The sequence below is a fragment of the Tasmannia lanceolata genome, unplaced genomic scaffold, assembly GCF_043159265.1.
Source record: "Tasmannia lanceolata isolate RefF3 unplaced genomic scaffold, GAP_Taslan_0.1 ptg000037l, whole genome shotgun sequence".
NCBI lineage: Eukaryota > Viridiplantae > Streptophyta > Magnoliopsida > Canellales > Winteraceae > Tasmannia > Tasmannia lanceolata.
The window spans coordinates 59,520,219-59,536,768 of NW_027518714.1; the positions used below are offsets into that span (position 1 = coordinate 59,520,219).

The window sequence follows — 16,550 nt, forward strand, 5'->3', positions numbered from 1 at the left end:
ACTGATGAACTAATAATATATTCATGACGGCATATATGTTCAATAGACCAGCATAATGAAAGTAAAAACTGAGAAAATGAATCAAGAAAAAAAAAGACTCACCATGATAATCCTTTTCATTACTAGGGAAAAACTGAAAGTCTGAAAATAAAGGAAAGGGAGCTGATATATTCGCCCCTTTTCATTACTAGGGACACCCGATTCAAAACCTCCTGACCGGCTAATGAGAGTATCCGGTTAGATATATTTAGTCCTTTTAGGAAATGACCAAAATGCCCAAGCAACACTCGTCCCGCATCTTTGCCCATTACTCTCGCCCAAATCCATAGGAGCCCAAGTTCAGAGATGCCCCAGGAAGTGCAGAAACGCCCTAGGTCTCTCTCTAGAAATCAACAAATCTGGAAATTTTGTTCTTTTAGAACATCTTAATTTGTAACCCACCAACAAAACGAGGAAGATAGAGACCATTGCTGCTTAGGAGAAGAAGTTTTTCTATTTTGACACCCTTCTCACTGCCACCCAAGATTTTTTAACATAAACATAAACTTGGAGGCAGATTTGGGCAATTTATGGGAGCTGATGGTTTTCTCTTTCGAAACCCTTTGATCTATAGAGAATTGTGAATGATTCACAATATATGATTCACAAGTTTTCTGCACAAATTGAAATTTTACTTACTCTTTTACCATCAGGGTCATCAAGCCTGAGGCAGCTAAGGAACTTTGTACAGAGAAAACTTCTCTGATTTTCTAGATACAGAATTTCGATATGATGGCCCCATGCCATAAGAATACCATTTTTATGCTTAGTTTCTATATCACATTTGGTTCCAACACCCATGTCCACCAATGAATAATGAGAGAGACAGGCGCTGGATTTGGTTTCTGAAGTTGGGCTTTGCATTTGGGCGAGAGGTAGGTGAGAGAGACAGAAACGAGATGGGATATTGGATGCCTGCATGGGTGTTTTGGTCATTTTCCAAAATAATCCCTACGTGTAATTGGCCACTTGCTTTAGCCGGGACAAATGTTTCAGAAAAGGTGTCCGCAGAATTGAAAGGGGCGTATATATCAGCTCCCTAAAGGAAATCCTGCTGTCTTATCCTATTCATTAGTGATAAGAGATGTTTTGACCAAAATACCCTTCATAGAAATAATAGCATTTACAAAATTTGAAGGGTATTTTTGTCAAACATTTCGGATCGTGACTATCCAATGGGCATCTCTGCCGTGCCCATACCCAATCCGAAATTTTTCGGATCCCAGATTTTAGGGTCCGAAATAAGCCCATGGATCCTATTCGTATGTTTAGATCCTGTTCATTAATGTTCGGATTCGGACGATCCATTGGACCGTCTGGATCCATTGACACCCCTAGGGAAAATGGGCGAAAGAGGAGGCAGACCTACAGAGCTTGCAGAAGTAGAAGGCTTTAATCTGAGACCCATGAGAGAAAAACTGGAACTGTTTGGAGGTCAGGAATGGCGAAAAGAGCCACCCACGATCTACAGAGTCCCCCATTGGATTTGCAAAGGCCACGAAGATGCCTACGAGCCGCGTATAGTCTCGATAGGCCCGTATCATCATAACAACCCAAGGCTAGCAACCATGGAAGAACACAAATGGCGCTATCTACATGATTTCCTCTCTCGAAATTGCATAAGATTAGAAGATTGCATCAGGGAGATGGAGGCATTGGAGGAGAAAGCACGAAGCTCCTATGCGGAAACCGTGTGCCTCGTGAAGGATGTCAAGACATCGGAGGAGCAAGCTCGAAGTACGGAAACCACACTCCTCACCAAAAGCGAAAGTGATGCTTTCGTGGAAATGTTGGTGTTAGATGGTTGTTTCCTCATTGAGTTCTTCCTCAAATTTGAAGATTGTAGGTTATTTAAAGATCTCATGTACATTGCTGAGTGGGTCATGCCTTCTGTACTTCATGACATGATACTCCTCGAAAACCAGCTTCCCTTCTTCATCCTACAACAGTTATATAACCTAATCCAGAATCCAAACCCTTCTCTTCTGGAACTCGCCGACAATTGCTTCATCAAATGTTTCAAACTAAAGGATAAAACCCGACCCAGAGAAGTCTTCCATTTGCTCCATTTGTTTCACTTTAAACATCGGCCTAATGCAATTGAGCACACTAAGAAGAAACCCTCATCATGTTACTCTCAACTGCTTCCAGCTCCGAATCCACCGCAGCGGCGGCTCGAAATAACCATCCCTTGTGCCACTCAGCTCAAAGAGGCAGGAATCACGTTTAAGAAAGGTGGAGAAAAGGATAAATTCTTGGATGTAAAGTTCATTGAAGGGGTGTTAATTCTCCCACCTTTGGCAGTGGAAGATGATACCGAATGCTACTTTCGGAACCTTGTCGCCTTCGAACAATGTGGTCCAATACTCGCGACTTTCTTCACCACCTACGCCGTTTTCATGGACAGCGTCATAAACACTAGAGATGATGTACAAATACTCGAGGAAAAAGGGATAATTGAAAACTTGCTGGGGAGCGAGAAGGAAGTCGCCAAGATATTCAATACTATAGGCAACAACATCATCTCCAATGTCGAAGACAGTTACCTCAAGGAATTCTTCAACGAAGTGTCAATATATTGTGCTAATGACTGGAACAAATGGAGGGCAAAGTTAATGCATGATTACTTCAACAATCCCTGGTCTGCTATTTCTTTGGCGGCGGCCACTGTCCTCCTCTTACTCACCCTCGCTCAGACTGTCTTTTCCTGTATTTCCTTCTTCTAGCATTCTCCATTCCCCCCCTCCCCTTTATTCTAATCTGGAAGCTATTAGGGTAAATAAACTCTATTTTCTATCCGTCGTAGTTCTAATCTTGTTCTAATGGGTTGGTATCCAAATTGTAATTCGGATGAAATTTGGGCATAGAAAGGCCCAAACTGCACTCAAATTGCAATTTAGGTGCACATCAAATTCTACCCTTTTGATTTAATTATGTTTTTTGTGTTGTTTCGAATGCTGTCGCTGTGGTTTATTTTTCGTTTGTGGAAGCAACTGCTGTGTATGAATTATTGTTGCGAATAAATGGTGTGAAACCTTTTGTTTTCTTCACTCTCATATAGTTATTTCAACATGTTTTCTTGAAAAATTGTAAGGACACTCTTCATAGGCATTTGTAAACCATGCCATTTGTCTTTTTTATTGCATCTATTCGTCTCCTTCTCAATAAATCTAGTAATTGGTTTGTTTTCCATGAGATGTGAATATCATGATACAGTAGGAAATTAACAATATGTAGTAATCAAGTAATTGATCCCCAAAGCATTTTACGAAATTTGTGGGTTTTGGAGGGTTGTCTTGTTTCTACTCTTAGGATGATATCTTTAGGCATTTAACAATTAGAATTGAAATATCTAATGAAATATACTTCCTAGATGATTCACATGCAACAGCCAAGCCGCAACATGCCTGAAGTGATTGTCTCTAGCAAATCTTTAGTTTTAAACCTAACATTTAACAAAGTAAAGTGAGAAAGTAAAGTGATTGTTCCCGAAGGATGCGGGGCGGGGATGGGGATTAGATATTCCCCGTGGGGAGGGGGGATTCCCTACCATCCCCGCAGTGGGGAGGGGAAGGGGAGGGGGAAAATTCCCCGCAGAGGGGAAGGAGTAGGGGACCCCAACATCCGGCCCCGACCCGCCCCGTTGCCAGCCCTAGAAACTCGTACGAATTATAGGAAAAGACTTCCAAAATGGAACTCCACTTGCCAAAAAATCGTTGGTCATTGTCACTAAGGGTGTAATTCGGGTTTGGTAGGGTCAGGTTGAGGTCAACCCGAACCCGACCCGACTTCCAACCTGACGACGTTCAACCCAAGGGACCCTTTTTTCCAACCCAAACCCAACCCGACCTGAGTTCAACCCGACCTAACTCAAGATTTTAAGCTTAGAAAAATAAAAAATTATTAAAAATGTCGGGTTTCACTCGGGTCGGATTGCCCAAGCCCTCAACCCGAACTCAACCCGGGTTGAAAAAACCCAACCCGAACCCGAACCTGACCCGACCTAGACTCAACCCAACCTAACTTTTTCTTTGGGTTGAACCCAACGGGTTCGAGTTAGACCACCCGAGTTGCACCCCTAATTAGTTTTTAAAGTCCTATAAGACAAAAGTCTTATAATACAAAAGTCTTTAAAGACAAAGTCAAATTTAAAAGTTGTTTTTGCTAGACTTCAAAAATTGGAGGGAAGATTCAAATTAAAGTTTCCCTCTTTGCTTTGAAAGCAAGAATCTTTTGCTCGAATGGGGACTTGAACCCAAAACCTTGGAGTGTGTGTGCTTTCTGTGTTCTCTTAACCAAAGGCAAAACAAATAGTCCAACATCGCTTCGGAAGAAAATTCTTCTCATCCATATAAGATGGAAAGTTGGAGAAAGGCTTGGGTTTTCAAGGGGCTTTATAATTAGTTGGATAGGCTTTTAGAAGAGCACAAGCCCATGTGTAAAAAACACACACGCGAGCACCGGGCCGAGGTCTTGGTTTGGGTTTGAATGAAAAAAGGTTCTTTTTATTGCAAAAAACGTTTTGATTTTTACCCTTGGTTTTGATATGGACACACCTATTAATTGCAAAACCGTTTCAAATCTCCAACGGTCACAATTGTGACTATTGGGAGAGAAACGTTAATGGCTTTAATGGTGGTTTTTCTCAACGGTCATAACCTATTACTAATGATGGCTCTCCCCAACAGATGCCTTCGGGTCTATAAAAGGGGACAAGACAGATTGGTTTTAACACAGAAAAAATACCAACTCGTTTTTGTTATTTCTCATTTTTATAAAGCAAGAGTTTCCGTTCTATTATTCTGTTCATCTTCTTCCTCCGTTCTGTTCCCATTTGAGCACAGTTCTACGGTGATTCTAGGTGGACCGGTCAGTGCACGTGGACTGGAGCCATAATTGGTTGTTTTATCTTGGAGCGTCGGTTCGCGGATCCCTGTTGCACCGGTAGGGGGCGGATACAATTCTTAAGGAGAGTGACCAAGTGGCACGACTCAGCCTTCTCCTTCTCAATTTGATTCCAGAAAGGTTTTCTTTATAAGAGATAGGTACTGTTTTATTTCGGTTCCAGATTTTTCAACAGAAAACAATTTTTGCTTCAAGTAACAGTTTTTTGGTATTCGACTAAGCCACAGATCTCTCACCATATATAAAATCCAAGTCACATTATGCTAGAAATGATTTGACAAAGAAAGAGCACCACACCTGCCAAAAATCATCGGTCATTTTCACATTCGTATGAATGCTAGAAATGATCTGACAGAGAAAGAGCACCACAACTAGTGGGAGATAGAAGAAAACTATAGCTCCATATGGTTCCTTTTTTCTTTTCTTTTTTTAATCTAGGAACCTCTTGTGGCACCAAAAAATAGTTACAAGAGGAGGACATAGAACCTTGCCTCTAACCCAAACAAACACAACAAGATACAAGAAGAGGAAAAAAGAATAAACCCTTTGACCCTATACCCCAGAAACAAACCCAAACTATAGGTCCATATGGTTCTCTTTTCTAATAGGATTCATTTTATAGAAAAGTGGCAAAGTTTACGGCAGGCTACTAACCTGACACTAACCCTACTCCTTTATCCTGGCTTGGGACAAGCTGTAAAAAAACACAGGGAGTCTTTTCTAATAAATTCTCAAAATTGAAGCATGGCCTTATTACGTCCTAGCTATGCTGAATTGTTTGTTATGGAAATTTTATAGGGAAAAATACACTTAGACCCCCTGTGGTTTCTGACACATTCAACTTAACCTCTAAAGTTTAAAAGGTTACAAGTAGACCCCCTGTGGTTTCATTGGGTTTTTTTAACTGGACGGAGCAGATGGCGTGGGGGAAAAGACCAAAATACCCTCATCTTCCCCAACTGAAAATTAGGGTTTTCATACTTGAAAACTAAAAATTGGGGTTTGATTCAAACCCGTGTTGATTTATCAACATAAGCCCTCCATTTAAGAGTTTTATTTGTCTTCATTCACATCATTATAATGATTTGCACAAAAACCCTAATGTTTTAGGGCTTTATTTTATTTTTTTATCAAAGTTTTTTTCTTTAAATGTGGGTTTGATGTAGCCATGGGGTGGGGTTCGATTGTCTGTGGTGGAGGTGATGGCGGTGGCCTGAGATGGCGACGACAGCGGTGGCCGGAGATGGCGACGAAGGCGGTGACCGGAGGGGCGACGAAGGCGGGAAATGGCATAACTCTAATCCCTCTGCAAATGAGGGTATTTCTGTCCTCAAAATATTAACCATGGTTAGTTTTAGTCTTTCCGTTAGGCTAAACTGACGGACAGTTGACAGAGGGGGTGTACTTGTCACGTTTTGAAACCACAGGAGGTCTACTTGTAACTTTTTAAACTTTAGGGGTTAAGTTGAATGTGTCAGAAACCACAGGGGGTCTAACTGTATTTTTCCCAATTTTATATCAAGAAAAGAAAATCACAAGCGTGGTTATTTTTTTACGAGGTTTCGTGATGAAAAAAATTTATCCAAAAAGAAATTTAACATTAAAAACGGGTTACCAAATCTTGGAAAATTTTCAAATGGACATCAGTAGGGAAAAAAAGAAATGGATAAGTAGAAAAAAAAGAAAAATTTCGAATTGCTCTTGACATCAGTACTTTTTTCCTTTTTCTAGGAGTACTTTGTAACTTAATCTTCTTCTCCTCATCTCTTGCTTCTACAATTAGACCATGTATTGGGAAGAAGAAGAAGAGACAAAAAAAGAAAATGGAAGATGGAAATCATGAGATTTCCTCCCATGCGTGGATGTATCTCTCATTTATTGGGAATCAGCATAAATAAGAGAAATTTTCAAGAATTCCCTTTGATGAGGGATTTGGTGAAAGTGAAAAATTAAAAAAGATTAGTAGTGAAACACTATGATAGATGCACTTTAAGAAATAAAAACCCTTTTGGAGAGGAAACTTTGATGTCAATGTGTTTGTGTATTTTGTTTTATGCATAAAGTTCTTGTGAATACCTAGGACAAAACCGCCGTGGTATAGAATTAGATTATATTCTTTCTAACATGGTTTTCAATTTCTGCAGAAATCTTGGATTTCAGTTGCGGCTAAGACCGGAACGAAATTCACAATGAGTCATTTCTTTACAGGATTACCTAAATTTCGCATTTCAACGAAATTTCGCCAAAATTTCAACTGAAATATAGTTTTCGCCGTATTTACAAGATTTTCACTAAAATTTTAAATATTTGCACCGAAATTTAAAGATTTCCACCGAAATTGTTGAAATTTCCACCTAAATTTTAGACCTTTCCTCCAAAATTTTGAAAATACTGAAATTATTAACCATATTTTGAAAATACCAATTGAGGAGAAGATGAGAGAGCACTGCCTAAGATGGTTTGGGCATATCCAACATAGGCCTTTGGATGCTCTGGTGAGAAGAAGTGACTCGTGCCAAGTTGATGGAGTAAAAAGAGGTAGGGGCAGACCGAAAACAACTTGGTAGAAACAGTGAGGAAAGACTTGAGTGTTAGGAACATAATAGAGAACATGACCTTGGATAGGAGAGAATGGAAGAAAATGACTCATGTAGACGAACCAAACTAGTGTCACTATTAGACTTGGTCAATTGAGCCAGGTAGATCCTTTCACCTTCTTCATGAAAATTTTCTAAAGGATTCACTAGCCAACCCCAACTAGTTTGGGATAAAGGCTTCGTCGAGTTGAGTCGAGTTGAGATTTTTACATGATTGCGCCAAAATTTCAACCGAAACTGAAGTATTTCGGTTTTGGTGGTTGCCAAAACCGACAGCGAAACCAAAATTTAAAACCTTGCTTTCTAAGAATTCTAATACCAAAAGCAATTTTACCTGCGTCTCATAGTTCTATGTATTTAGATAGTCCCAATTACTTTTTCGCCCAGGCTACAAAACCTGGATATGGCATGGTATGGCAGAGTAAAGCATGAGTACTGCTTTTACACTAAATATTGAAGTTGCAAACATGAATATGATGCAGATGCTGAATTGATTCAGATTTGACATGTTATGGCAGAGTACGGCATGAGCATTGCTTTTCCACTAAATATTGAAGTCATGAACATGAACATGATAGAGAAGTTAGAATTGATTCAGGTTTTGTGTCATCCGACCATCATTTTTTTTTTGGTTGGTAAGCTTGGGATTGATCCTCCCACCTCTAGGTTGAAAAGAACAAAGCCTTGAGCATTGAGCTAGAGGCTCAATCCCTATTATCCGAGCATAATAATCATAAGGCTTCCTTAATTGTGATTCCACACTACTTTACTGCTGCTGTTTTGTGTAATAATACCTAAGTGAACCATATTCCTATTCAGAAGAGAAATTGCTCAACTGCTTTGCCCTATTTTTTTAATGGCAACCGCATGAACTGCTTCACTTCTTCTGTTGCTATTAGTCACCGTACGAGCTTAATGAGCTCTGAGATAATTGGTCTTTTCCGCTCTGCGATAATTGATCTTTTCATTCTTAAAACGGTACTGTGTTCTTTTCTGCACCCATTTCAGTATTGATGTTGGAGCTAATTGGGCAGTTTTTTTTTTTTAATTGGTATCTACTTGGTCAGTTTAAAGAAAAGAAATCCATTTTATCATGACTTGTGATTGGATGTAGTTACATTTTTTGGACAGTATAAAACAGTATGCTTAACACTTTCTTTTTATTAGCAATTTTTGTATATAGTGTTCAATAGTAATTTTTGGGTCCTGCATACCACTCATCATGTGTAGAAATAGTTTCGGAGTTGCTTTGTACAGTAATGAGTTCATCTTTGCTCCATTCTAATGGGTTCATCTTTGCCGCATTCTGGTAATCAGGAATTGGCGAACTCTTTCAGTTCAGAAATAGTCTACAACTTTTAGGGGCCGTTTGGACACACGGATTTTAGAATCCGGGATTTCTTCAAAATTGTAGCTGAGAGATAAGAGAAGAAGCGCACCAGCCGTCGTTTTTTACTCGTTTTTTTACTACTCGGCCTTCTTTCTATCAGCAAGAGAGTAGCAGATCCTCCCATATTTCCAGGTTTTAGAAATCTCAGGATGCAGGAGAGATTTTTAAAACATGAATTTCTCACTTAAAATCCAAGAAACGCTGTCAGGACAGCGTAGAGCAGCTTGATCATGAACCCTCTTTTACACTGTTTTCAAACTAAAAACCTGGATTCTAAAATCCGCGTATCCAAACGGCCCCTTAAGCTTTGTGGATGCCATCGAAGGAATACTCAATCAGCAGAAGCATTGGGAGCTCCCATATGTTCCTAATCATCCACAATGACTGAATATATATACTTCGATGCACTTTTATTATCTTCAACAATTTACATGCATATTTCACATATGCAAAATCATTTTATGTTCTGTAGTTTTTTTGTGTAAGTGATTTCTTTATATGCTTAAATATTTGTAGCTGGCCACAGGGTGCAATTGGATTGCCGGAAGCAGGCATGGGAACCAGGATTTGATTCCAATATTGCCTGATTACAGCATTGGGTTAGAAAAATGAATGGAATCAAGGGGTGAAATTTACATCAGTGTGGTATTAGAGAGACCCGGGGGGATACTCTTATTCTTTTTGGTTTTTTGAATGGTCAATGTGAAACGACCAGTTACTCCAAAAGCTTAAGATGTTGTAGAAGGCGTTATTGAATCATTTATACTTTAACACTCTCCCTCGTGTGTGGCCCCTCTTTTTATGGTTGGCCTACACGTGGCACATGTGGCCCATCTTTTGGGTTTGGCCATTGCATGTGGATTTTTACTATCAATGAGGTTTGAACTCAGGACCTCTGGCTCTGATACCATGTGAAATGACTAATCACTCCAAAATCTTAAGCCGATGGAGATGGCGTTATTTATCGGGACCCGGGTATTACTCACCCTCAATAGCTAGCCGTTAAGGAGAGGGTGCCCAAGTCGTTATAAGTCCATCCACATCCATTCACTTTTCCGATGTGGGATCTTTGCTTTTGTGTGGAACCCCCAACAATCACCCCTCCACGTCAAAGCAACGTGGACAATCTCGCCCCTCCACGCGGCGGCAACGTAGGAACCAAGAGATCTTCTCCGAGGGAACTTCACCGTCCTCGAAGGGACACAGGGTTTACCAAGATCTTCCACGATGGACCTTTTTCCATCCTGGGTTGCAAACTGGGGTTACCACACCCTGAGCTTTGATACCCTGTGAAATGACTAGTTACTCCAAAAACTTAAGCTGTTGGAGAAGGCGTTATTGATTCATTGATATTTAACAGTAAAAAATTCATTAATCACTGGAGACCGAGATGGTTGGTACTCATATTCTGCTCCAGTCCAATCGATGTCACGAACTCATATGAGACAGTCCTAAATACCATTAGACAAATCAAGAGCAACTGGAAACATGTTTTTATCCTCACCCATAGAAGCGAATTTGTAACATATTCTCTTTTAATAAAGTTCTTTATCTTTCTTCTTCAAAAAAAAAACTGAGATCTAGTGGTGAGTGAAAAAAAAATACGATTAGATTATCTTAATTAGGGATTTGCTAGGCAATTTTGTGTAAAGCCAATTTGTCGCTCACTTTCTCAGGAGAGAACAACTACTTGAGATGAATTAAAATATGTCTGCTAAAAAGAAGTGGGCATTTGGGGCCGTTGTCTCCTGCAAAAGTGAGCCGCCAAATGGCTTTCCACGTAGTAGCCTAGCAAATCCCCTCTTAATTTTCATCTAGTAGCAAATCCCCTCTTAATTTTCATCTAGTTATATATTATCTAATCCACTTATATGCCAATAAGCTTCAAGTCTATCTTTGGAACTATAAAATTAGAGATTTCTTTTTCTTCTTAGCTGGTCAGTAGCCAACTTTGAGACACTTTTGTTCATGTCAATTCTCGATATAGTACTTTCTTAAATATTTATGTCTTGGGATTTCCTAGCATCCATCGCAAAAGTTTCACAGACGGTCTGTTGCATGCCAGAGCAGTCACCTCGTGAATGAAGACAAAATCTGCTGAAAAGTGAGCCTATGTGGCTGCTCTGGCATGCAACAGACCATCTGTGAAATCCCTTTTGCAAGGGATGCTTGCAAATCCCTTATGTTTTATCTTTTATATATGAGAAAATAGTTCCTACACACTAGTGTAGATAAGTTATCTACACACTAGCTTAAAATAAAGTGGGGGCCACATTGTTTGGGTGATCCAAAGCATTCATTTGATTGACCCTCACATAGATAGGGTGTGCCTAAAAAATCAGCTCCATAGGACCATCCCAACCCTACGATTTGTGGAGGTAAAATGGACGTGTATAAACCTTCACAAATTTGTCCATTTTTTGCCTCCACTGTTCGAATTGTTAGAATAATCCTATGAAGCTGATTTTTTTGACACACCCTATCTATGTGAGGGCCCATCAAATGAATGGTTTGGATCACCAAAACAATGTGGCATCCACTGGTGTCCCAAAAAATCGTTTCCACAGAATGAACCTAGCCTTCCTATCTAAAGACAAACTGCATATTATGGAAACCTCTACAGATCGGAGGGTTGCGATCATCCTATGGAAATGATTTTGGGGACACAACCTATTTACGTTGGGGCCCATCAAATGGGCGGCTTGGATCATCCTGTGGTGTGGACCATACAGTAACATTTTGCAAAAATGGGTGGGCCTACAATTGGACCTATAAATATAAGTTTTTAATTTGTCATGTTTTATTAACAATCGATTTTAAAAACGTTTTCTAGCCTTGCATTTGGATAAGTATTGGCTTTGCTAAACATAGTAGGATCATCTCAAAATTGGGCCCACCACAATAAGATAAAATGACAAAACTACCCCTATTACATCATCCTAACATTTAAAATACAATAACAAAACAACATTGAAATGACAAAACTATCCCTATACTTACCTTAACAGGCACTTAACAACGAGTCCTCTATCGTAATTTGGTGAACAGTCTTATTCTCACTATTTCTCAGTGACGTTCAGACCAATACTACTCTATTTAAAAACCACGCATTTTCGATTTCGTCAGTAGATATCAAAGAGAAGAAGAAAACGCAAAAAAGACAAAAAAAAAAAAATGCTAGGGTTTCGAACGGGACTCGAATTTCTTCTTCTTATCTCCACAATTCTTCATATCTCTGCAGAATTCTTCAAACCTTTCAATGTAAGTTACGATCACAGAGCTCTGATCATCGATGGGGAGCGAAGGATGCTCATCTCTGCCGGAATCCATTACCCTAGAGCGACTCCCGATGTATGAATTTCCCTTTTTCCATTGATCGAATTTGATTCTACTTGCCCGATGTGATGGAAATTTGTTATAGATTTGATGTTTCTGTTGGAAAATTCAACAATTGATTCTTGTTTGATACCTATTTGAATTAGTTATGTTCTTCTCATCTGTCATTTAATACATTTTAGGTTATTTAAATTGTTGATCTTAATAGTAGTGTTAGTGGTCTTTCTCAGCTCTGTTGATGACTACATCAGAATTTTGTAATCCTTTTTCCTTATGTTTACTGGCTATTTAAATGTATTGATATTTTTTTGCTCATTTTATTTGTTAAATTTTAAGTTTTTTGCTGTTTAATTATTTTAGACTAGTTAAATTCATAATCAGAGGAGTTTTCATGTGTTTCCTTAATTTGTTTATCATTTAGTGCGGTAAAAAAACATACAATGGATTTGTTGCAAGATAGACTCCAATAACAATAGGCCTCCATTTTAGAGTGTTAGGATCATTCAGTCCATCTACAGATCGGAGTGTCAGGATCAACCTATGGAAATGATTTTTGGGGCACAATATATTTAGGGTGTGGCCCATCTAATGGACGGTTTGGATCATCCTATGGTGAAAGGGCCATACCGTACTTTTTAATAAAATGAGGAGTGCGACCATCAAAATACAGTAGTGCTGATAACATTTCCCTATATATATTGCTTTGGTCATGAAATTTCATTTGTTTAGTATTCTCTAGTGTGTTGCTTAGAAATTTCTAGGTCTTTTTGTCTCTCTTCATTGGGAGATATGTACAGCTCATGGAGTTGGTTGAGTTGTTTTGTATCTTATTCATTTTAGATGATGCTAGATGTGGGCTGATTTGATCGCTAAGAGCAAGGAAGGTGGGGCGGATGTGGTTCAGAGTTATGCATTTTGGAGTGGGCATGAGCCTATCAGAGGAAAGGTATTTCCTATTTGGACTTGGCAATCTTAGATGTATATGATGATTTGGTTTGGTTTGAGTGGTTTCAGCTAAAATTTACCCTTTTTTTTTACATTGTCTTTTTCAGTACAATTTTGAAGGAACGTATGATATTGTCAAATTTGTGAAGTTGGTGGGGTCAGCAGGGCTTTATTTTCATCTTCGTATCGGCCCTTACGTGTGTGCAGAGTGGAATTTCGGGTCTCCTCTCTATCCTCTCTATTTTTATGTTGTTTTAAATGTTAAATTTGTCTGCATTTGATGCTCTCAATAGTTGGACTGTCCAAAATGCAGATACGCTATGCACCTATTAAATTGTAAACATGAAAGTTGTGTAATTGAGAAAAAGAGAAAACAATTAGGATGGGGTATAAACTCATTTGCTCCACAAGATTTCTCTGTTCTTATTAATTATCTATTCACACAAATTACAAGATAACAAGAATGCTCTTATGATACACAAAAGATTCCCATCAAAAGGTTAAATGACTGAATTACCCCTGAGATAACAAGTATATCAATATAATAGGACATTCTCCGCATATCAATATAATTTCTTGGTGCAAGCTGATTTTTTTTTCATTTGTCTTCTTAAATAATTCCATGGTATTTTATCTATAATAATATTATGCAATGTGGGTCTTTTGTTTCTCTCTAGATGTTTTCCATGCACTAAGGATCTTCCCATGATGCATGGACTATTATGATCCTTCTAATGGCGAAATCTAGGAATAGCAGAGTTACAAAGGAATTCCGTTTAGGTCATTATAGCTGCTGATAAAATTATAACCATCCCTAGTTTCCATTTTTATTTTTTTTATTTTTTTTTTTGAAAAAAGTTGGAAACACATCATATTTTGTTGGAAACGGTATGATTTTCTAACTCCAACTTTCTATCCCGTAATTCTATATATTTTATGGTTCTCCTTATATAAACTGTGTCAATTGATATAGATTATAGAATACCCAGAATGCTCTGTAACTTGTGTTTCTATTATTAATTGAGAAATGCTAACTTTACTACTTGTAGACAAGTCATTTGCTTTGCTCAAAATGTGTTTGGGAAACATTAGGAGAAGAAAATAACATAAAAGTTTGTGAGAGATAATTATACTTTTACCTTTCTCTATTTCCTCCTTGAAATCGACCGTTAAATGTTCTCCCCACTACCACCATCACATTTTCCTGTTTGTAAATGATCCTCTAGCAACATTTCAAACAGCTTATTTCGTACCAAATGGTATATGTATTTTTCATTTCACTTTTTAAAAAAATTAAAAATTGAGCTTCTTTTTTTTTTTTTAAAATTGACAGATATATATTAAATTCATACCAAGATTACATAGTGGAGGCCCGGAGGGACAAGGAGTCCCTTAGTAAGTACATCGCATGATGACTAAGAGATAACTCCAGGTCCCTGGAAGAGCAAAAATACAAAAACTTTCCCCTTTCCCCGTTCCTTTCACATACTTCACACCTCGACATAATTTCCAACTCTACAATCTATTAATGATTAACGTCCCATTCACGGGTGCCACCACTTCCAGTTTCCATTTTCAATGATAAGGTGAAAACTTCACTTCAAGCCCTTTCCCATCCAAATGTCGTTCAAGCAGCTAAAATCTATTCATGATTAACATCCCATTCACGGGTGCCACCGCTTCCAATTTCCATTTTCAATGATAAGGTGAAAACTTCACTTCAAGCCCTTTCCCATCCAAATGTCGTTTCAAGCAGCAAAATGTCCTTTCACATACTTCACACCTCGACAGAATTTCCAACTCTACAATCTATTCATGATTAACGTCCCATTCACGGGTGCCACCGCTTCCAGTTTCCATTTTCAATGATAAGATGAAAACTTCACTTCAAGCCCTTTCCCATCCAAATGTCCGTTCACATACTTCACACCTCGACAGAATTTCTAACTCTACAATCTATTCGTGATTAACGTCCCATTCACGGGTGCCACCGCTTCCGGTCCACCGCTTCCGGTTTCCATTTTCAATGATAAGGTGAAAACTTCACTTCAAGCCCTTTCCCATCCAAATGTTGCTTCAAGCAGCTATGTTTTGTTAAAGAACGCCTTTTCTCCCTAATTCCACCTCTTATAGTTGGTAGACCCTCCTAAACCCAACAATCCTTTCAACTTAGCACTAATAATAATACTAAGACAGTCAGAGAAACCATTAACGCTCTCAAACCCCGAGAAGCAGCCTTTCATCCAGCTTCCATTGGGGCAGAAGCAAGGGGGTTTCAAAAGCACCGAATCACCCTAGGGCGACACATGCCCTGGAGATAGATTGGGAAGTATTCAGATTATCAGAAATCCAGTCAATCTCTCTTTCCTTCAGAAAGCTTCTTGAAGATGGCTTTATAGAGTAATCCAATTTGTTTTTGAATTTTTTATCGAGAGAACAACTCTCAGGATGGCTCTCTGAACTTTTAAGACCGGCTCTTTGCTTCCACAAAGAGCAGGAAACAAAATCCCTTGACTTGAGAATCATGCCAGAAAAGTGCGATCCGGTGATCCCTTTTTTGAGAATGCCCAGAGTCTTCTTTGGCTTTGGTTTTTGACCATCAGGACCTTTAGATTTGGATGGTCTAATTCGCTTTAATTCTTGATCAGAAAAAGGTCTCACCTGCCTGCACGCCCCTTTTGGTGCTAATACAGATCCCAAGAGTTTATCATCAATCCCTGAGGGATCCATAACCTTGGGAGCCTTGGGACCACCGCCCTTTTCTTTGACAAGGATTTGAAATTTGAGTTTGAATGGCAGGATCCCAAGGACCCAACGGTCTTCCTGCAGGGATTCCTCCACTCAGCCGGTAACCCATTTCCCACCGTCGGGATCAACGACGGCCTACTTCCATGAGATTGGCCCACAAGTGGGTCAGCCATTGGAGCCAGAATCGGCGGAATCAACAGATTCATCGGGTTTGAACTTGTCGTTTTATGGGAGGCAGTGTTTTGCAGAAACGATTGGGGCTCATTGCTTTCTAAGGATTGTGGTATTTCCAATTCCAATGGTGAAGCAATGACCCAATATCCGAATTTGTACAGAAGGGTGAGATAACTTCCATCTAGGGGTTAGGATTTTAGCCGACACAAAGCTCATACAATGATCATGACTTCCTTCCATCCTTCCTTCCAAAACCGGGCCAAAGATTTTTCCTAAAGCTTCCACCGTAGAGGTAGCCCAAGCGTGTAACGGAATTCCGTAGAAATTAACCCAAATTTCTTCCTCCCCTTGCACAAAGTCCTTATGCCAAGCAAAAAGAGATAGCAACTGGCTTCCACATGCCTCAAGGCCTCTTG

At 39.2% G+C, this 16,550-nt stretch overlaps 2 protein-coding genes across 4 annotated transcripts in view; both read left to right on the top strand.

Annotated features, from left to right (window-relative positions):
* Positions 1–16,550, top strand: part of BGAL9 (beta galactosidase 9) — an 81,132-nt gene that overhangs the window by 46,048 nt on the left and 18,534 nt on the right. The window contains exons 1-3 of one of the 3 annotated variants that reach the window (XM_077372107.1): positions 12,036–12,282; positions 13,118–13,213; positions 13,320–13,432. In XM_077372107.1, coding sequence (XP_077228222.1) covers positions 12,106–12,282; positions 13,118–13,213; positions 13,320–13,432 — 386 coding nt within the window. In that variant the 5' untranslated portion in view covers positions 12,036–12,105. Of the gene's footprint in view, positions 1–12,035; positions 12,283–13,117; positions 13,214–13,319; positions 13,433–16,550 lie in introns of those variants that run through there. The other 2 variants (XM_077372109.1, XM_077372110.1) reach the window with 2 other exon arrangements.
* On the top strand, positions 693–3,032 carry LOC143861179 (UPF0481 protein At3g47200-like). The gene has a single exon (XM_077372111.1). It carries the CDS (start codon positions 1,383–1,385, stop codon positions 2,763–2,765), a length of 1,383 nt encoding a protein of 460 aa, XP_077228226.1. The 5' UTR covers positions 693–1,382; the 3' UTR covers positions 2,766–3,032.

Coding starts and splice junctions, on each gene's coding strand:
- LOC143861179 (XM_077372111.1), top strand. CDS start 1,383: ATGGGCGAAAGAGGAGGCAGACCTACAGAGCTTGCAGAAGTAGAAGGC.